Genomic DNA, 22,011 nt, shown 5'->3' with positions numbered 1-22,011 from the left:
TTTTCCAAATGAAATAACAACAAATCCCTAGTTTTCAAACTTCTACTTCCTTTACAACTATTTCTGTATTCAAGTAAAAAATTTTGCTTCCAAAATGATTGCATGAAAAATTGTATTTAGTCTTTTTAAGGAGAAATATTACCCATATAACACATATTACTTTGGTATTTAACAAGATTTTAAGATAGCATTCATTTTTTGAAAGAACACTTCAAATTTTTATATTGAAAACTTAAAATTCAATTAGAACTATAGGATTTTATAACTTATTTTAAAGACACAACAAAAAAGCAGTAGGCTTGTCATGTATAGAGAATGTGAGCAAAAATAGACAAATTCCTGGATAGAAAAAGAGCAAAAAAAAAAAAAAAATCTAACCTACTTAGGAAGAGTCAAAAGTGGTATGCAAAATGCATAAAATGAGAAGGTTGGAGGGACAGGATTTTGCTTTCTAGATGGGAGCATTCATACTAAGGATATAAAGGATCCATCCAACATTTAAAAAAACTGCTGGGGATCAGAATGAGATCTAGCATTCAAGTTTCATAGAACACTGGATTCTCAAGATGCAGTATGCTGTAATGGAAAAAATATAAAAGTTTTAAAGAATGAACTCAAATTTCACTTCTAATACTTATTAGTTACCATAAGTCCTTTAAACTAAATACCACCAATCATTTTAACTCCTTGTAGCCTGTTTCCTCATTTATAAAATGGGCAGAATGGCATCTGTTTCACATGTTGGTCAGGATCAAATGACATCATGTGTTAAAACATGCTTACTTAAACAGAATAAATGATCACATAAAATATTAAACTGAATAAATCCTTAAGAAATTTCTTATTTAAAATATTCCTGTAATGAAACCAAAATTTCAAAAAAAAAATAATATGTTCTGAACGCAGAATATTAAATTAGTTTCAAGATTTAATTTTGAAAATTGAGAAATTACATTTTTTTTTTAAAGCTAAAGGAACACCCGTGTCAAATCATATCTAGCAGACATAGGATTCTGGAAAACTTCTCAGTCTCATTCTCCCTACTCTCCATACTTTTAAATTTCAAAACTAATCTTATATGAAGTTCCCTAAGGAAATTACTGAGATTTGGGGGGGTAAGGGGGAGAGAAAAGAAGAGGGAGGTGGGGAAAGAAAAACAACCAACCACTTCATATTTATAAATTGTATAATCTTTGAATCAACACCTTAAGAGTATCACTTAGGTCATTTGACAAATACAGAAATTGAAGCAAAATTCTAAAAATATTTAATAGTTACTAATTTTTTTTTTAAAAGGATGACTTATTTAGAGCTCAAAGGCGGCTGAGAAGACATTTTAAAGCTCAAAATTCACAAATGAAGAAAATAAAAGTCTAGAGATGTGAAATGATTTGCTAATCACAATAAGTAGCAAGCAGCAAAGCCACCATACCACAAAGCCCAATTCTGAAATGGTAAATCCCGTTGCCAATTGTATTAACATTTAATTTAATCACTGATTACATCTATCCAATTTAACGTCATAGCAAAACAAAACAAAACAAAACAAAAAAGTTAGTCAATTTCTCTGCAAAAATCATATTCAAATGGATATGTAGTCCTAAAAGAAAAGGTTATAGGAAAAGTTCACATAGTGCAAGATCCAAAGAGATAAAATTCAATACTGTTATTGAATGACCAAGGAAAATGCATAGGCTCATTGAAAACTCACTATTTACTTAATAGAGTAAGAGTTTGCATTACTCAACATACATTTGTTTAATGTGCTCCATGAAAAAAATTAATGGATATGTACTTGAAGCAATAATGAAAACCAGTATTCAGGGGTCAGGGCAGAAAGAATTAATCAGGAGGAATGGGTAATAAAAAGTAACGGAGGGATAGTTAGGTGACAAAGTACATAGACCACTGGCTCAGAAGTCAGGAAAGATCAGAGTTCAAATTAAACCTCAGACATTTACTAGCTGTGTGACCCTGGGGCAAGTCACTTAACCCTAAATGCCTTCAATTTTAAAAAAGGGAAGTAATAGGAAGTACACTGAATTAAATAAAATAATTTCTTAGAATATCAAAATTATTCGTCTTTGGGATCATTTAGGTCAGAAGCTAACCTTTTTGGTATTATCATACTCTTGGCAGTGTGATGAAACAGATGAAATCCTTTCATAAAAAAAGAAAATATACAGGATTAAAAAAGAAACCAATTCTATTAATTGCTATAAAAATATTTTAAAAAAAAAAACACCCAAATGAAATTCACAAGTTAAAAAGGCCTACTCCTCTCATTTACGAAATGAATAAAAAAGATCTGTAAAAGCAAAAAGACCTGTCCACAGTCACACAGAGGATTTAATAAAGATGGCATTAAAGCCCAAGTTTCCAAGTCTTCACACCAAATTTAGCTCCTAATCTCTTTTTACAGATAAAGCAAAGGCAAACCAGAGAAGTGACTTGCTTAATGCCCAGTATTCAAACTCCCTAACTCCTCTTAGCTCCAGTGCTTTCTCTCTTTTAATTATTTTCTATATTTCCTGTATACAGCATGCCTTACTTGTATTCGTTTACATAGCTTTTCATCCAGTAGACTGTAAGTAAGTTCCTAGAAGTCGAGAGCCATCTTTTTTGCCACTTTGGGTATTCCCACAAGGCGCTTACAGTTTACTAGAGTTCTCTTACAGCATGCCACCTACTTGTTCATTCAGTCGTGTTTTCAATGGGGTTTTCTTGGTAAAGAAACTGAAGCAATTTGCCTTTTCCTTTTCCAGCTCGTTTTACAAAATAGGTTAAAAGTGATTTCCAGGGTCACAAAGCTAGTGCTGAAGGCCAAATCTGAACCCCATCTTCTTGATTCCAGGCCCGGAGCTCCTGCTTCCCAGACTCGAGCACGAAATCCGACCCTGTGTTCTAATCAGATTTACAGCTGAACCTTATAAGATGCCTTAAAAGTTCTTAATGTTTCACGCAGGGAGACTCAGAGGCAAAGCAGTGAAACGGCTTGCTACGGGCTCATCCAATTATTGAGAGTCCGGGTTCTACTTGGGCTCCCAAGGAGTTCAAAAATGAGGCCACTGACTTCGGTTTCCTCATTTAAAAAGTGGGACGCTTCGTCTAGATCAGCGAGTTAACTTATTTTTTGGATGGGCGATGCAATCGGGCTAAGTCTAGGGACTCCTCACAACCACATTTTTAAAGGTTTAGAGAAATAATAAATGCGTAAGATTAAAAAGGAAATCAAAATTAGGGAAAAGTGATGACGTAATCCTTCCCCCCACATCCAAATTCGAGGATCCTTGAAACCCGCCCACATTCAAAACGTCCAGGGTGGGTCTTGTCCCATTCTAAAAACGCGGCGATCACGCGAGAAGGCTCCGGCTGAAGGCCTCTGGACGCGGTATAGACCGTGCTACGCCCCACGGCGTGCTCTATGACGCGCTCTCCCGGCGGCGTCACAAGGGAGGGGGGCAGCGCGGGCGTTCCAGGAGCGAGCCCGTCTCCCACGGAAGACGGGCCTCCGCGTTGAATCCCTGGCTCTCAAAGCTCGGGCTTGCCGCCCTTCCCCCTACAGTCTCGAGTCCTCTTAACGGGGCGGGAAGGGGAAACCAAAGCGGCTTCCCTCTCCCCGAGCGGGGCAGCGGCCAGACCGCTCTTACCTTGGCGGTCCTGGGGCTGAACCAGGCGGTTGGTGATGGTGTCGCATAGCGCGAGGATTTCGGAAGTTTCCATTAGGCCTAGCAGGTCACGACAGCCCTCCAGCTCTATCTTGTTGAGGCCCGACATGTTGACCCCCGGACGGGGGAATGCGGAGGGACACAGTCGTGCAAGCAGCCACCTTAGCAACTGTAACCGGAAGCGCTTCCTCGTCTCTCTTCTCCCCTCCCTCCGCGCCATGCGCACAAATCTTTTCCCATATATGCCATGCGCCGAGATGTGCGGAACTTCTGTCAGCGGTGACCTCCCAGGGACATGAGAGCTTAATTCGAAGTTCCGGGTGATAAACCCCTCCGCTTCAATTCATTAAACTTGGGGCTGTTCCCATGCCCCAGCAGTTCACACGGATTGTTTGGGACCCGGATTGTTTGGGACCTTTTACGCAGGAAGTGCGGCACTGACAGAGGAAATAAGCTACCCCGGAAGGAAAAGTAATCGACGTCAGAGATATACGTACGGGAGTGAACTTTCTGGTTAGATCCTACAGTCCTGTGTGTATATGTATGTGTTGGTTCTTCCAAACTCATAATAGTCTGTCCGTTCACCTACGTTCACCCCAGAACCCAGGAAAAAAAGTTTGGCTGATGACGTATACTAAATACCCACTAGATAGTAGACATTCCTCGACACATGTTTATAATACATAATATTTATGCGTGAAGAAGACTTAAGACTTCTCGTGGTTGGGATCTAGATGTGCAGCATCCAGCTCCTATCTCATTGTGAAATTTTCAGAAATTAGGCAAAAGCTGTAAATCAGCCTGATTCTTTGTTTTGGTGACAAACACAATCGATGGAGAAAGTATTAATAATTGCAGATTAGGTTTTAAAGTGTGACATCCCCGTGAACATTTTTTTTTCAGTGACCAGTTTGTTAAAACATTTATCAGTACAACACTATGATTGATGTATAAATTTCAAGGGATCCTTGCATTTGGATGGTGGAAAAAAAATAGCTTTGAAAAGTTTTTTCGCTAATCTTTAATTTCTTTCATAATCTTGTGTATTTTAATTTTAAGCATTTAAAAAAGTACGTATACTTTTAAAATATTTGGTTTAAAATTTTCTGGAAAAGAACAAAAATGAAATACATAGGTATATATGGATATATATGTATACAAACACGTTTTGAAATGGGAAAAATGTTGAGAATAGACAAGGGGGTTTTGTTACTACTAGTTTAAATCTGATAGATGTTTAAAAAAATAGAATAAGCGAAGTTCAGTTTCCTCAAAAATCCTTTCTGTATATTAAACACTATAAAGTTTATGTTTGTGAAGTTTCTTAAAAAAAAGTAGACGTAGGTATTTATATTCCTTCCAAATTCATTTCAAACACTTAATTCCTTAAGGCTTTTCTTAAATTTCCCAGCAACCAGTGCTTCCAATCTCCCCATCAGTTTACCTGGTACTTATTTTATATATATTTTTACATATGTGCACATTGTGTTTTCCATAGAATATGTTAATTGAAAGTAGGGCCGGTTTCTTTTTTGTCTTTATATACCCAGAACTTGGGTGGTAACTGAACCTTAGTAATAAATGCTTACTGATGACTGATTCTGATATTTGTAACCAAGGCAAAGAATATGCAACATAGAATGTTAAAGATAAGAATGCTTACAGATAATCTGTTCCCAGCATTTTAGAGGTGAAGTGACTTCTCCATTGTTACTAGGTTACATGGCACAGCCAGGTCTTGAACATAGGTTTTACAATTCTGAAGTGCCATGCTCCTTTTGTCTTCTGCCCTCTCACTTTCTCCTTGTGGTCACATCATGACCAGGGCAGCTCCTGGACACAATAGCACCCTACCTGTTAACACAATGCTTTCTGCTTTTGTGCAATAAGGACAGGGAAGTTGGAATTAGGCCGAAATCTCGAGGGTGAAGTTGTGCAGATGTTTTGAGGATTCATGCTTGAACCTTCTAATAGTCTGTCTTCATCAGTTGACCTCACTGATACTCTGCCTAGAAATTCATTCTCCATTAATTAACATATTTGCACCCCTTCCTCATCTAGTGATACTGAGTGCCCCTAATTCTACAGAACAAATATCTCCCCCACTCTAACCATTTGCTTCTTCCTTCTTTCCACCTCAAAGCCTTATATCTACAATTTCATTTTAGGCCTATATACCCCGTTTCATAATTAACAAATATTCTTTTCATCTTTAACCATTTTTCTTGCCCTTCTATCTTCTGACTTCTTCCAATAATATTGTATCCCTAGCTACACTTTTAATCACAGGTCAGGTAGGAGAGTCAGAATACTCCTTCCCTCTCATTGCCATTTTCAGACTCTGCCTCTGCACTCATTATTCCTTTCAGGTTCTTGCAAACTAAATTTATCAACCAATCTGAATTCTACTACTTATTAGCTATTGACCTTAAGAATATTCTAAATTCTGCTTTTTTATATCTTCCTGCCACAATTCCCAACTTATTGGGTGATTTTATTATTCGTGTTAATATTCCTACAAATAACTTAATTTCCCAGTTCCTCAAGCTATTCAACTCCCATGATCTACTTCTTTCATTATTCACTTTAGGTCTACACAAGAGAAACTTGATCTTCTCATTATCCTCAGGTCCACTTTTATTTTAAAGGACTCCAAAAATTCTTCTATTTGATCATAATCTCTTTTTTTGTATGCCTCTAGGTCTTATTCCTGTTAAATTTTTCCTCTTCATCTGACCTTTCAATCTCTCCAGCTTTCATTGCATTCCACTCAATGCATCAACTCTCCCCTGACTACATTTTCTTCCTTTCCCAATCCACATTATCATTTAATCTCATTTTTTCCCTCATCTCTGATCATGCTTTGCTAAACAACAATCGCATATTACTCCTACCATCTACCTCCTTATTCCCTGCTCATAATTTGAAGTATACAACTGGAAGAAAAAATAAAATTATGCTAACAGGGTCTGCAACATAAGTGTTCATGCTTTATAAAGCACAAATACATTTGAAGAAAACAAAAATTTAATCTGACTCCCATCTCCAATTCTGATTCACATATGGTTTTCCTAGTAACAGGTGCTTTTTGTAATTGTCAAAAGAGTCTGGTACTGGATAAAAAATAAGAGTAGTTGATCAGTAGACTATTAGGCACACAATATACAGAAGTAAATAACTTCAATAACTCACTATTTTGTAAATCCCAAAAACAAACTATTGGTTCAAGAACTTAATATTTGACAAAAACTACTGAGAAATTTAGAAGGTACTCTGGCAGAAATTAGGTGCATAGACTTTAATATATCATACTAAGGTCAAAATGATTTAAAATATAAAGAATGATATCAAAAACAAATTAGGGGCACATGGGAACTTGTTAGATAAGGAAGAATTTGTGATCAAACAAGATAGAGGACCACTGGAGATAAAACAGACAATTTTTATTCCACTAAACTGAAAAATTTACAGCAACTTTCTGATAAAGGTTTCATTTCTAAAAATATATTGGTAATTGATCCAAATCTATGAAAATAAATTCCATTCTTCAATTGATAATCAAAAAATATGAATGGGCACTTTTCAGAAGAAATCAAAGCTACCAAGTCATGTGAAAAAATGCTCCAAATTACTATTGATTAAAGAAATGAAAATTAAAACTGAGGTACTATCTGAAACCAATTAAAATGGCTTAACAGGATAGAAAAGGGAAATAAATGCTGAAGGACATGTGGAAAAAAATAGGTATACTAATGCACTCATGGAACTGTGAACCACTACAACTATTTTGTTTTGTTGTTTTGCTGAGACAATTGGGATCAAGGGACTTAATAGAGAGCCACACAGCAAGGAAGTTCAAGACTGGATTTGAACTCTGGTCCTCCTGACTTCAGAGCCATTGTTTTATTCACTGCACCATCTAGCTGCCCCCAGTACAATCATTTTTGGAAAATGGAACTATGCCCCAAAGGCTATAAAATAATGCATATCTTTTGGCCTAGCAATACTGCTAGTAGGATATCCCAAAGAAGTCAAAGAAAAAGGAAAAGGATCATTAGGTACAATAATTTTACAGCAGCTCTTTTTATGGTGGCAAAAGTTGTAAATTGAGGGGATATCCATCAGTTGGGGAATATTTGAACAAGCTGGGGTATATGATTGTGATGGAATACTACTGTGCTATAAAAAATAACAAAAGGAATAATTTCAGAAAAACCTTGGAAGACATATGAACTGATGCAAAGTGAAGTGAGCAGGATTAGGAGAAAAATTATACCCAGTAACAACAAAGATTTAGGTGTTGTTGTTTTTTGGTGTATTCTGCCTACCATTTTAATAAGAATTTTAATTCATACACATTCATTTCTCATTTACAGATCCTTGTGCTTGGAATAATCTTACTAGATTTGTATCCTAGACTAGGACATGGATCCAGGCCAATATACCTCCAGTTTTGTTTGGTGCTGTAGCCAACAGTAAGTTCTTTAAAAACTAGTTCATTTTTTCATCACAACCATGTTGTTTCAATGCATTTTAATTTTTATACATTTTAATTAGATTTAACAAGTCAGCTTTTTCTAAACAAAATGGTATAAAAATCAGTATACTACTAATATCTTAAGGTGCTCAGTAAATATAAACTTAATTCACATATGAAAATGACTAGATTTAATTATTTTGATCATTATCCACAATAATTCCAAAGGACTTATGATGAAAAATGCTATCCACTTTTAGAACAAGAACTAATGAACTCAAGTGCAGATTTAAGCATATTTTTTCTTTCGCTGTTTCTTTTTTGGCAACATGGCTAATGTGGAAATCTTTCATGACTTCACATGTATAAAAGTCTTATTTCTTGATATCTTAATAGGTGAGGAAAAGGATAGAAAGGAGAAAACTCAAAATTGAAAAATTAAAAATAAAGCACACAGCTAAGCAGATCACAAGGACTCGCTGTCCATTACTTACTGGAAGAGGCACTTATAGTGGGAGAGACCAAGAAAGATCTTCTATAAGGAACAGTGCCTAAGCTAAATCTTAAAAAGGGTTCTTAAAAGTAGAGATTGCACAAAGTAGAAGCCAGAGTAAAGGGACAAAGAGAGATGAAGTATATATGTTCCTTACTGTGTAAGGAACAGCAAATAAGCCAATATGACTACACTATATCATAAAGTGCAGAGGGAATGTAAGTGTAAGAAGGATGAAAAGATGGGACCAGATTATAGAGCTTTACATATCTGAACATAAGAATTTGTATTTGATGCTGAAGGCAAACTAACGCTGGGTTTGTTTTGAGTAGGAGACTGACACGGTCACTTAAATTTTAGAAAAACCTTTTGGCATCTGAGTGGAAAGTGAATTGGACTAGGGAAGATTTGAAACAAGAGGTTCACTCAAACTAATGCAATAATCTAGGCAAGTGATGAGGGCATGCACTAAGATAATGGTTGTGTGAGTAGAGATAAGGATATATTCCAGAGATGTGGTAGAGAAAAAATAAATGACATGATATGGCAATTGAATAGAATATGTGGGGTGACAATGAAGTGTTAAAGTTGACACTTCAACAGGAAAAGTTCAGAAGGGAGAGTGAGATTGGGGAAAAAATAATTTTGGATATGTTGAATTTGAGATGCCTATGGGGCATACAAAATATGAACTGTCCAGAAGATAGTTGGTGATATAGGACTTATCAGGAGAGAGAAGGGCTGTATATATAAACCTGGCAGTCACGTGCATGATGATGCACATTCATGTGCTCCATTATGGCAATGTTTGTTTTATAATTTTTTTTAAGTTGCATATTTCTGTAGTAGGAATTTAATCACTGGGAACTCTTATGCTGGTAATATGGATTATAATTAAGCATATTTGTATACAGTTTTTAGGTCCTCCCCCCCTTTTTGTTTTTTTATTAAAGCTTTTTATTTATAAAGCATATGCAGGGATAAGTTTTCCAACATTGACCCATGTATACCCTTTTGTTCCAAATTTTCCTCTCCTCCCCCACTACCTCCAGCTGGCAGGTAGTCCAATACATGTTAAATATATTAAAATGTGTTAAATCCAATATATGTATATATATTTATACAGTTATCTTGCTGCACAAGAAAAATCAGATCAAGAAGAAAGAAAAACTGAAAAAACAAAATGGAAGCAAACAATAGAGAGAGAATTCTATGTTTCCACACTCTGTTCCCAGGGTTCTCTCTCTGGATATAGAGGGCTCTCCTCATCACTGCACAAATCGAACTGGTTTGAATCATCTCAATGTTGAAGAGAACCACGTCCATCAGAATTGTAGATCCTTTCTTTACCCCTAACGTGTAATATTTATGTTTTTTAGTGTATCATATTACAGCTTTGATCATTGAACATGTCCCTTATTTAAGTCAAATCTGTATTTTAATGATAAGAACTAGTGAAGTTTTTTTTTTTTTTTTTTAAAGTACAAATAAAAAGGAAGGTTAGTTTCGGCAAGCACAAAGGTCATCTTTTCATTAAAGTTTTGAGTAAAGGAGGATATGAGAGATGACGTCGGATGGATGCAAAAAAATCAATAGAAAACAATGAGTTTAGGGCCAGGGTTTCAGTTACTTTTTCATAAAGCATGATGGTAGGCCCTTAACTTGAGAATGTGTAATGGTATACTAGCCCTCCAAAGGTGGCGTATGTATGTATAATCTTTATGAATAAGAGAAAATGGGACTCAAAACAAATTACTTTCTCTGTATGCTTGTTTACTCTAAGTGATGGATACTAGCGTTACAAAGGCTACTTTATATTGCTAAAACTCAGGTCCCTTTTTTTCATTCAGTTTTAAGCCCACAAAGAAAACTCCCTACCTTCAATAAGACTGGTCAATTAGGGAATGAATTAAATAAATACTCAGTAATTTAATGTTTTCCTGGTTTATATCCAGAAATGGGATCTGGGTAGTCCATAGCCTTCATGTTGAATTCCAAAACACTTTGATCTATTCCTTCATTAGAAATTCCAAGCTTTATTAAGCAAATTTCAAATATACATTTCTAGTTGTGAGTCCAATGCTTGCTTCACATTTCTAATACTTTGTGACAACTTCAAGACCTTAATTTTTCTAAGCCTACCTTAAGCTTGGTTTATGACAGATTAGTATGACAGGCTTTCAGTGGCCATACTTTTTCTATGAATTTGGTTCCTTAGTGCTATCTTGCTTTTAAAAAAATATTGCTGGAGTCACTAAATAATTATCATTTATGTAACACTATCCCCTACTACTCTATAGCCACTGGACTTCTAGTAATTCCCAAAACAATTTTGCATTTTTCTCACCTCTCAACCTCATTTCTTTCCTTATCTTCTTTTCTCTGGTAGGATACCTTTCCCATTACTTTTCTGCATTCTGAATGCTCATAGCATTTTATACCTCTCAAACACAGGTTATATCTTATGTTATAGATGTCTATATACATAATTTACTTTACAATCTCCCTAAACTTCTGCATAGATAAGACTGTATGTATCTCTGCCAAAGATTTCACACAGCATGCTTGCATTTTATAAAGAGCTAAAATGTTTCCCCCTCCTATCTTTTTGGGGGGGCACAAAGGATAGGAGCAATCAATATAAGGCAGAAAAAAATATACAAGAAGTAAATAAAACAGTTATCAAGAGAACTATTGTTCTCATTTATCACAATTTACATTTAACTAAAATTTTCCATTCCCCCCCCCCAAATTGGAACATATTTTGGTGGGTCATTTTTATTTTGTAATAATCACCCTCAATATGTTCTGGTTTATTTGTTTGAATTAGCAAGAGCTTTTATTTGTTGGGGAGGAGGGGAAGAAGCCCTAATGCATTATGTGAATTTAACAGTTTTTTGACACAAAACTGCCTTTCAATGGTTTTTAATTTGATGTGAATCCCTATTTTGCCTCGTGTGGAGAGAAAGCTTACTTACTTGAATTTATAATTCAGATTCTTAATATAAAGACAAAATGCTTTGTACAAAAAAATACAATAAGCTTTTATCTGATAATCCAAAATACCCCCAAATCAATAAATTAAAACTCTACTAGACTTTACTATTACATAAAGATAATATGGTACACATTGATATCTGTAATAAAATTAAATTGAAGCTAAAATTCTTTCCTAACAAAAGATTAGATTTTGTTTAGTATGATTTTGGTGGTGTGTATTTTATGACATTGAACACTTTCAAAAATTGGAATCACCGGCTCTCAGACTCAGATCTGGAAGAGTATATGTCTGTGAGGTTTGTTAATCATATTTGTCTAACCACAGCTAGCAGAATCTAAATGAGAGAATCTAAAATATTTTATGATACTGTAATTTTTTTTCCAAAAGCAAACTATTACAAAAACTGAAGACTTATTAACAACAAGGACAATGTTTTATTGAACAAATCTATGTACAGTACAAAAAATTTCTTTAAATGAAACACTACTGTTGATTTATTGCAGTTCAATGGCTCAGTTTTAATTGTACTCTTATAAAATGCAAAATAAAATAATTTAACATTCAACAAGGAAGCACAAATTTCCTTTCTTGCTGAATCTCTAATAACTTTTACAAATTAATAGTTCCAAAATGCATACACTGCATTTAGTCAATCAGAAAAGGTGTTATACAGTACCAAATAAATTAAGAAATAAACACTATTACCCTTTTTGGGGTTTTCATCCATACCACTGGTGTTAAACCAATAAAAATAAATGAGTACAGCTGAACCTTCAATGTGATTTGAAAACCACAATTTTAATATTATAAATTATCCATTCAATTTATACAATTGGTAGTTCTTTTAAAAATGAATATGGCTAAATGCCCAAAGTACCAGTGTCCTTTTCCACACACAAGCCCACCACATATTTCATAATATTTGAGCAGCAACATTTCATATTTGCTATTTGCTTAACCGGTTATTGAAGAATCTCAAGTGGTAATAGTTGACTCTCTGAAGCAAATTCTCATTTTCAAGAAGAAAAATAAATTTAAGCAATGGTCTAAAAAAGGTAAAATTATTATTCATATAAGAAAAGAATATTTTCAGAAAAAGATTAGGAAAAAAGCACTACAACTAGAAAAGAGAAATGGAACAAAAACTCCCTTATTTCTTCCCCACAAAAATGAGCACCCTTCTACAGAACTTTAAAAACAGTAAAACGATTTAGGTTTATATTTTGTAAAAATGTACCTAAAACTACTCTGCACACTCTGGACAGGTGATTCTTTAAAACTTATATACTTACATAAGTTGTATATAAGAAATGTGTTGACTGAAAATTTTACAGAACTACTGTATTATGGTACAACTCCTTCATGTGACTTTATATGTATACCAACTAATAAACCTTCATGTCTTTTTAGAACCTGAACTTTCTCTTATAGTAACAAAAGTGTAAATTAAATCTCCAAACTGAAGCTAAATACTAAACAGGTAAGGAATGATAAATATTATTTTAGATATAACAAATTTCAATTGAAAATTGACACAGCTGATATAATTTTAAAATAAGTTAGTTATTAAATACTTTTTTAAAAGTTAGAAACATGACAACAGTTTGTGTCTTGGTAACTAAATCTTGGGAAAAAAAGAATTAAATTTAACAACCACCACATAAAATTGCTAAATTATATAAACAATGCCATTTTCAAGCAGATTCTACTGTTAAAACTTTGATTTTAGGCCTTTTTAATAATGAAAAACAGGTGAATTCTTCCTTAGTTGATTAATTCAAATACAAATTAACTAGAAACTTGTTAGTAAATGAATGCTTAAAAAATGCTTTTGAAAGTATTGAGATAAAGTTTGGGAACAAAAAAAAAGTTGGTGAAAATCATTTTTAAGTGAAATTAGGAGAAAGCATTTTGTAGCATCTAACTTTTAAAAGCAAGTCACAACAAGAAATCCATAGATTTTACTTTTTGATTAATTCACACAAATTGGTCATTTTAACTGGTAATCACAGTAGAATCTGCTAATATTCTTTCCTCACCACCACCACCACAAAAACAGGCAGCTAAAGTTGATATTCTTACCAATATCCATCTTTTTTCTCCAAACAATGGTACAGCCCAAGTATTTATGCAAAAAAAATTTTTAAAGAGTATGTTTGTCAACACATAAAGATTCTATTCTAATAAGCATATGGGGATGCCTCTGGCTACTTAAGTCTACAAATAAAAAGAAAATGTAGACCAAATGTAGCCAAAGATGCATAACAAATACACACATAATTAAACCTATAACCCTTATGATGTCAACTCCACTGCTGTCCATAAATAAACTCTAAAATTGGTTTCCATAGATTTTAATGCTCTTCTGTCTCATAAGCATACGAAATCATTTTTACACCTAAAGTTAGAAAATATTTTCTGGATCCCTTGCACTAAATACTTGGGTCAAAAATCCTAATTTTGTTAAGTCTAGCTTTGGTCTTAAAAGAAAAATGTCTAATTTCTCATATTTTTGTCAAAGAGCTTGTTATGTATCTGGTTCTGATAAATCCACCTGCCTGGAAAATCAAGGCTTTTAAGAGAAATTTCATTTCATATATATGGGGTTTTTCTTGTTAATGCATTTGGAGTAAATTGGTTTCTAATTTTTTCCCAGCTGCTGGTAATGCTGGGGCTGGCAGAATTCTTAAGTTTGGGAGTTCTAAGTTGTAGTTAGCTATGAATTTTTGGTGTCTACACTTTGCATGGCATCATTGTTACAAGCCCCTAGAAATTGGGCTATTGAAGAACAGGTGTAGGTCATAAACAGAACAGGTTATAAAACTGCACTTCTAGCCTGGATAAGTTGGAAAGTCCTAGTATTAAAAAAAATTAAAAAAAAAAAAAAAGGGATGTATACAAGCTTCTATTAGATGAAAATAATATGAGTGTTATTTTAGAACTTTCTCTTGCTTTAGTTGTTTATTGGGAGTTAAAGTTAAAATCTCTCACAGGAAAATTACTAGCCATTAGTGTAATGATAAAACCTATATTCTTACAATGAAAATTCTGTTAAAAATTCCTCTTAATTTAGGATGTCATTAAAAAAATTTCTATTTAGAAAGCCCAAATTTATCATTGTATATTTAGTATTGGGACATTAAATGATTTCTTACCCTAATTCTATTTAATATATTTTTTAAATTAACATTTGTCTTCATAAGACACCATTTAGATAATTCACACCAAAAGATATGCCTGTATATAATGAGCAAATATGCACTTGAAACTTCAATTTGTTTTTTTCAAGACTTTAATCTTTTTGTTAGTCATCCTTTGATTCTCCCATCCCCATAAAATTTAATTTTGTTATTTCACAGTAAAATTGTTTTAAAAGATAACTTGTCATTTAACTTCATTCTGTATTGCAAAAGTGGAAAAATTTTATTTTGTTTTAAATCAAAAGTCTGGATGTATTTTGGTCCTAATTTCCTGAAATTTCATTGTAAAATTCTGATATATCACACAGCCAAGATTTTTTTTTACATTCTTTAATTTATGATGTTGTGGAAACATCTTTTTAAAAATAATTTCCACAAACTTTAAATCACAACTTGCTGGTAAGGTTTTCAAATCATCTTTTATCAAGAAGTAAAGGGCATTATTTGCACATGCATAAAAAAGAAAACAAATACTGTTTGGAAAATAGCTTTTGCATTTCTTAAAATCCATCTTTTGTTTTTGTTTCTTTACAAATTCACATTATTCCTTTCTTTAAGGCCACAGCTACTTTTCTTCTTGGGTTGAATGCTTCTTTATGAGGTGTTAAGGAGTTAAACTGAATGTGCTGCTGTGCTTTGATCATACACTCTTAAAGTGTGTGGTCGTCTGGATAACTGGTACTTTGGGATCTTTGTAGTAACCCTTCTGGAGTCAAAATTGGCACATCTTCTCTGTGAGTTCATTCTAGAAAATGTGCTTTTTCTTTATATTGTTCTTTAGTAATCTGAGACCACTCTGTGATTAAGGCCAACTGGGAAAGAGCAAATTGAGGATGCATTTTTTTTTTTTTTTGCAGTGCTTTGTTTCACACTACTCCTTGATAGACGTTTCAGTAACATTTTATCAGGCACCTGTAAAGAAGAACATACTTGTTAACTTCAGTTTTGTATATATGTTGGGATTATCAAACCAGGAAATGGGTTGATATTAATATATCTAGTTCATAGAATCATACAATTAAGAGAGGGAAGTGACTCAAACTTTACATATCTAGTTGAGACTCCTCATTTTTAGGTGGAGAGCCTACAGCCCAGAGATTTGTTTATAGTCACACAAGCAGAATAAGTCAAGTCAGGATTCAACGGTTCTTGACTCTAAACTCATTGCTCTTTCCACTACATTCTACTATACAGCTTGTAAAAGTTTTCCATGTCTTCCAATGGTTTTCTTTTGAAGACAACACCTCACTAGCTTTATGTTCTGATGGGTAGAAATGTTTTTATTTCCATCACGATCCACTCCTTATTTTATTACACTTAAATGGCACAACATCTATCCTGAATATCTGCTTAGTTTTGCTCTATTTCAGTTTCAATGCAATTTTTCACTTACTTATGTAATCCCTTGACTCCCACCATATTTTATAAGACTTACTTTCATCATCTGAGTCGAATCCAAACAGCGTCTGACATTTCTTTTGTGCAAGATGAGCCTCAAGTGCTTCTGAATTACAGTAGATGGTCAAGCAGTTGCCACATCTAAATCTCTCTGATGATGTGCTATAAACACTATCTTGATCAGAATGGGCATCTACTTTATCAGTCAGAGTTTTTCTACGTTTTGGCATACTGATGTACCGTTCATCAAGATAACTGGGAGGCAATGGTCTCACATATGGCTTCGTTAAAATTAAACCATATGAAGTATTTTCAGTTGATGGATTTGGTTTGGAAGGTGATTGAGAGACTACTATTAGGGGACTGTGTTCTTGTGATACTACTTCAACATTCTGTGAAATGGAACCATTTTCTGTCCTTGTTCCATTTGTCTCACTTTTCAGGGCAGCATCTGATGAAACCAAAGATGTCTGCTCTGATTCACGATGTCCATTGACTAACAGTTGGTCATTAATAACACTACTTTTTTCAGAATTTGGCTCTACAACAGTCATCTTTTGGTCTATGAAGCTTATATCTGAAGCAGTGACATCAGAAGAATGGTCATTCCCATTCTGAACTACAATATTCGTCTTCTTTTCAACACTTTGTATATATGTCTTTGGTTCTGTAGAATCTTTCCTTGACTTCCAAGTGGGAACTGGCAAATCAACAGTTTCTTTTTCACTACCAGAGAGGTCTTTTTCCTGATTCTCACACTGAAGATTTGTAAGAGTATCCAAAACAGTTCCACTTGTTTCAGCAAAAGGTTCTGGTGTTGGATTTAAGTAATGCTGAGCTTCATGTTCATACAGCAAAGGAAGCTCTTCAAAAAGCTCATGGCATTCTGGAAAACTACACTGAGCCTGAAAAACACCGTGACTTTTTGTATGCTCTGCAAGCTCGGTTGACAGTTTAAATCTCTGATTACAAGTAAAATGTAAACAAAAGTACACATTTGGATAAATATGTCTCTTCAAATGATCTATAAAATGCTGAGAATCCTCAAATTTCCGCTGACAAAATCGGCACTTTCCTTTGTTCCACTTCATTATATGTTGTTGTACTTTCAAATCAGTTGGATGAGCTTTCCTTGCATGTTTATTCAGAAATCTTATTTTTTTAAATATTCTGACACATCCATTAGCAGGGCACTTGAAATTTTCTTGTTGATCTACAATATCCAGATCTTTTTGAGGGCAAACAGTTCCATTTATTTTATGAAGTACTGGAGTCTCACGATTTAACTCATCATCATCATCATCATCGTCATCATCATCATCATCATCAATACATGTGGGTAAACTTTCAGTGGTGAGAGGCTCTGGGACATTATTTAAAGAATTATCAGGACTGCCATTTTTAATAACATCATGAGGTCCATACATAAAATTTTTAGTCATTTTAGCTACTTGCTCAAAAGATTCTTTCTTATTTTCACTGTTATATGTAACAGGAGTTTCTATTTCACTATCTTTAATATTTGAATTTCCATTTTCAAATGAAATGGAAGCATCAGAGCAATTTATTTGTTCTGTTGTATAAATTCCCTGATCTTCCTGTTGAATTACAGCAAAATGCTGTCTTTGTATTTTCTTAACATGATTCTTTAAATGCTTCAGCATAAGTCCTCTATTTCTAAATTTTCTACCACAAATTACACATGAAAAGCTGCCCTTTTTCTGATGAGCCTGTGCATGGCGTACAATGTGGCCACCTAGAAATTCTCTGTTACACAACACACATTTATGCCTTGGAACATTACGGTCTACCTTAGAAGCATTAAAAGTTGTGAGATTTTTCTTGTCATTACTATGACCTTTGAATTGGGTTCCAGAGACATCTTCTGGATCATATTCCCCATTGTTCAGGTCCATAAGAAAGACTAGATCTTCATCTAAAACCTGTGTTTCTAACGTCTTTCCAGGATGACCGGTAGTATTTTCCAGTGTATTTTCATTTAAAAAGCCAACTGCTAATTTATCTCTCAATAATGCTGCACAATTTTGCTTTATCATTATGAAATTCCAAAATTCAGGATCAAAAAACAACCCCTTTTTCAAAATTGGAAGCAATTCAAAACGAACACGATTCTGAACAGAACTAGTGCATTCATTGTACTCTTCATCTGGATGTTTATAGAGTCGTTCAACAGTATAATAGGATTCCAAGGAGCGCTCAAGAAAAAATACAGAGAGTGCACAAATTCTGAGAATCTCCAAATCATTTGGCAAAAAATGAGCAATTGTTTTATAAATTAGACATTTAGTGTTTGGATCATCCTGAAGGTCCAGTTGTAGAGCACATCCACATATTTCAACACAAATTTGTAAGCCTTCTACTTCAACCTGGAGAAAGAAAATTTCATTTTATTACTATATAAGAATTTTACTTTGGTACTGCACAAATTGAAATGAAAGCGTAATAAACTCATTTTTTTCCCCTTTCAAATTTGTCCCCTTCCAATTTCTTTGTAATGTATTCTATTTTAGGAGACTTAAAATAATAGGAAATGTCTTGCATCAAATAGGTATAGTACTCAAACATACATACAGAACAATTTTAGTCTGCATATATTTATATGTCATGGAGACACACAAAAATACTTAATTATATCATCTGTCAATACTTATTTATGGAGCATTAATAAAACAAGTTCACAGAAAGACAAGTGAAAAGCAAATTGGGATACAAAACATTTGAGACAAATATTAACAGAAGAATAATGAAAGTTATTTCAATTATTATTGCTTAAAATGAAAAACATTATAGTTTTGAAAGCTGTTAACTTTTTATTTCCATATGAAACTGGCTAGCTGTATAATTCTCCCTTTGCCAGTAAAAATTATAAAATGTGTCAGAATATATTCTTCAAAATTCTAAATAGCAATAGTGGGGATTCCATTTTCATAAATTAATTTGATAGTACACAAGTTCCCAGTATTCTGGAAAATTTCATGAAGCAAATATTTGGTGGCAGCAGGCAGCAACTCACATTTATATATTGGATAATGTTACTTACCAAGGTTTAAAAGACTCAAATGTTAATTAACAGAAAGAGAAACCTTTTTAGAAAATGGCATTATATCATTATATAAAAAGTCAATATTCAAGTGAGTTCTTCCAAATGTCAGAGGGAAAGTTGTTTTTTTTTTTTTTAAAAAGATGATTAAAGTTAAATGAGGTACCAAGAATACTACCAATAATGCAAATAGCAAATGATAATTTATTTGAGAAAAATAGAACCCAGAAGAAGATAACTGAAATGCCTTCCAATTTAGGGCTTTGAAAACTTGTTTTGATGACTTGAAAGGCATTAAAACTTGTTTTTATTTGAATAAGGTTCATTTATTAGGTTTAATTAAAACTTGCTTTAATGGCTTGAATGGCATATCTGCAAACAAAGAGTAGATGTCTATCTCTGGACTTAAATTCAAGTGATGTAACCAATTATTTTAACACATTTTGAATGTCTGTACCATCTTTCAATTTCCCTAAGTACCGATAATGTAAAAATAAGTTATAATGGACACTTATCTTCCATATTCTAAATACTTTCTATAATGATTTTACTTGTTCTTACTAGATGCTTTACACCTAGTAAACATTTAATAATGTTATTAACATTAACATTGATTGTTAATAAATTACTAATGATTAATATAATTAATAATAATAATAATAATAATAATAAACCTTTTGATATATCTGAATTTCTAGAATTTAACTCAGGTGATAAATAAGAAAATGACAAGACCTTTCAATAGTACTGCAATGTAATTATGGATGGCCTTAAAATGTTATATATATTCTAAGAATTAGGAATACTACAAGTTCATATACAGACTAATGACAAATGTAGCAATGAACATGTAATAAGTATAGAGTAGCTATGACAAATGAAAATTTACTTTAAACTCTCCTCATTACATGTATTAATCATACACAAAGTTGGTTAAATGTAGCCACAATGAAATATAGGGTTGCTTTTTCCTCTCCATATCTTTGTGTTCAAAATTCAAGCTAGAATTTTTGTGAAGGTATTAAAGAATCTTCAAGATTTTGTTTGATATATATGTTAAGGCCCATATTGAGAAACATAGCCATTTAACAATGGGCTAAGCCCCTTGATTTGGGGTTTAAATTTTTTTATTTTTACACATGTTGAATCCTAAGAGTCACAAAATTTGAAACCATCTATATACATTCAATTTAAGATCCTTGTCTAGCAGCCAGAATTAACATTGCACTGAAAAAATAAATTTTATCTTTTGACTGTTATAGGTAAAATCTGAAGGAAAAAAAGAAGTTGCAGCTAAATGGAAAAGCAGCCACAAATTCTCCCTGCGAATAGAGGCAAATAAAGGATATAACAGAGCTGGTTTTATCATATGTCTTATCATATGTCCAAAGGCAACAAGAAACATCATTTCATGGGATACTTGGTCACTTTGAATTTCAGAGATCATGTTAAACATTTGTAAAAAGAACACTATGAATTGCAAATTGTGTGCCAACATCTGGCAGAGAAATACTATGAACATGAAAAGATCCTTCAAATTAAACCATCAATTAATACTTAACTTAATGTTAAAATAAGCATAGGGGATGACTGTGAAAAAATATTTTAAAATATTTCTTAGGTCTAAGAAACAAAAAAAAAGCAAAAAGCTTCTAGATTAAGTAAGAAACCTCATAATTATATACTATGTACACTATTTAAGTGAATTAGAGTTACAGAATACTTAAGAGCTCCTCCTTGTTCCTCCCTCCCTTCACTTCCCAATGAAGCTGATTATAATTTGACAGGAAACGAGTTAGCTGCTACTGTGGAAAATCACTCTAAGCCAACTTTTTTTGTACAGTAAGGTCCACAACTTGTTAGAGGGAACCCCTTTCACTCTATTTCCCTCAAATTAATATCACATTAGATGAATTTAATGAGATGATATGTTGAATAAAAAAAACTCTTATGACTTTTTAAAACAAGCTTTTGATGCTTCTAAATTAAAACCAGGTAAAATAATAGATGTTAATATTTCCTATTAATTATTTCCCAAGCAAATGTAACTAGCATAAATCAATATCACGAGGAAAACAAAAGAGTTTAGACATTTTCATCTCCTTATTAAACAAAGAGACGTGGCAACCAAGCTTTGAATATAAAAACCATTAGGGAGAAAAATGGTGAAAGATTATGCATTGTATCATCTCTTAAAACAGTGAAGTTGAGGAAAGTAAAAATTAGTTTCTGGAAAGATGATGAGAGAACCAATCATTTTAAATCACTTTAAGAATAATTAAAGATGAACCTAGAAGGGTTTAAACATGAAACATGATACATTCAGATTTCTACTTGATTTTTAAAAGTTATATGAATATGTCACAACATCTAGACCCTAATGTAGCCCTCTATCTGCTGCATGAAGTAAAATTGACAAAGAAAAACTGAAATGGGAAGAGCAGCCAAATTAGACTGAAGTATATACAATGGAGGATCATGCTGGAGATGACACATTTTTGAGGATGCTAGGTGACTGATTCTTGAAGAATGAGAAAGAAGAGACGCCCATGTGTTTGGAAACAATAGAAACAACAACAAAGCTGCCAACCAAAAATCCTACTTTTCCATCCTGACAAAATCTCTATGAAAAGAATCTAAAAATAAATCAAAGGCAAACTTTCTAAAAACATGAAACATAGTTAACCTTTGTATAATCTGAAGCTTATGAAAA

At 33.4% G+C, this 22,011-nt stretch overlaps 2 protein-coding genes and 1 long non-coding RNA gene across 4 annotated transcripts in view; 1 reads left to right on the top strand and 2 right to left on the bottom strand.

The window, feature by feature from the left end:
* C3H3orf38 (chromosome 3 C3orf38 homolog) overlaps positions 1–4,101 on the bottom strand; it is a 12,394-nt gene extending 8,293 nt beyond the window's left edge. The window contains exon 1 of the mRNA XM_003765526.4: positions 3,651–4,101. Coding sequence (XP_003765574.2) covers positions 3,651–3,888 — 238 coding nt within the window. The 5' untranslated portion in view covers positions 3,889–4,101. The remainder of the gene's footprint in view (positions 1–3,650) is intronic.
* On the top strand, positions 3,928–22,011 carry LOC105749980. The gene is made up of 4 exons (XR_004232879.1): positions 3,928–4,209; positions 8,045–8,143; positions 13,050–13,119; positions 20,561–22,011. It is a non-coding gene; the product is annotated as an uncharacterized LOC105749980 (long non-coding RNA).
* The window catches only part of ZNF654 (zinc finger protein 654), a 102,512-nt gene continuing 96,141 nt past the window's right edge, over positions 15,641–22,011 (bottom strand). The window contains exons 8-9 of one of the 2 annotated variants that reach the window (XM_031958847.1): positions 16,275–18,624; positions 15,641–15,751 (exon numbers count right to left, since the gene is read on the bottom strand). In XM_031958847.1, the coding sequence (XP_031814707.1) occupies positions 15,744–15,751; positions 16,275–18,624 (2,358 nt within the window). In that variant the 3' untranslated portion in view covers positions 15,641–15,743. Of the gene's footprint in view, positions 18,625–22,011 lie in introns of both variants that reach the window. The other variant, XM_023500297.2, reaches the window with a different exon arrangement.

This window comes from Sarcophilus harrisii, chromosome 3 (genome assembly GCF_902635505.1).
Source record: "Sarcophilus harrisii chromosome 3, mSarHar1.11, whole genome shotgun sequence".
Taxonomy (NCBI): Eukaryota; Metazoa; Chordata; class Mammalia; order Dasyuromorphia; family Dasyuridae; genus Sarcophilus; species Sarcophilus harrisii.
Note: the sequence above shows the minus strand (reverse complement) of the source record. Positions and strands in the feature narration are given on the sequence as shown.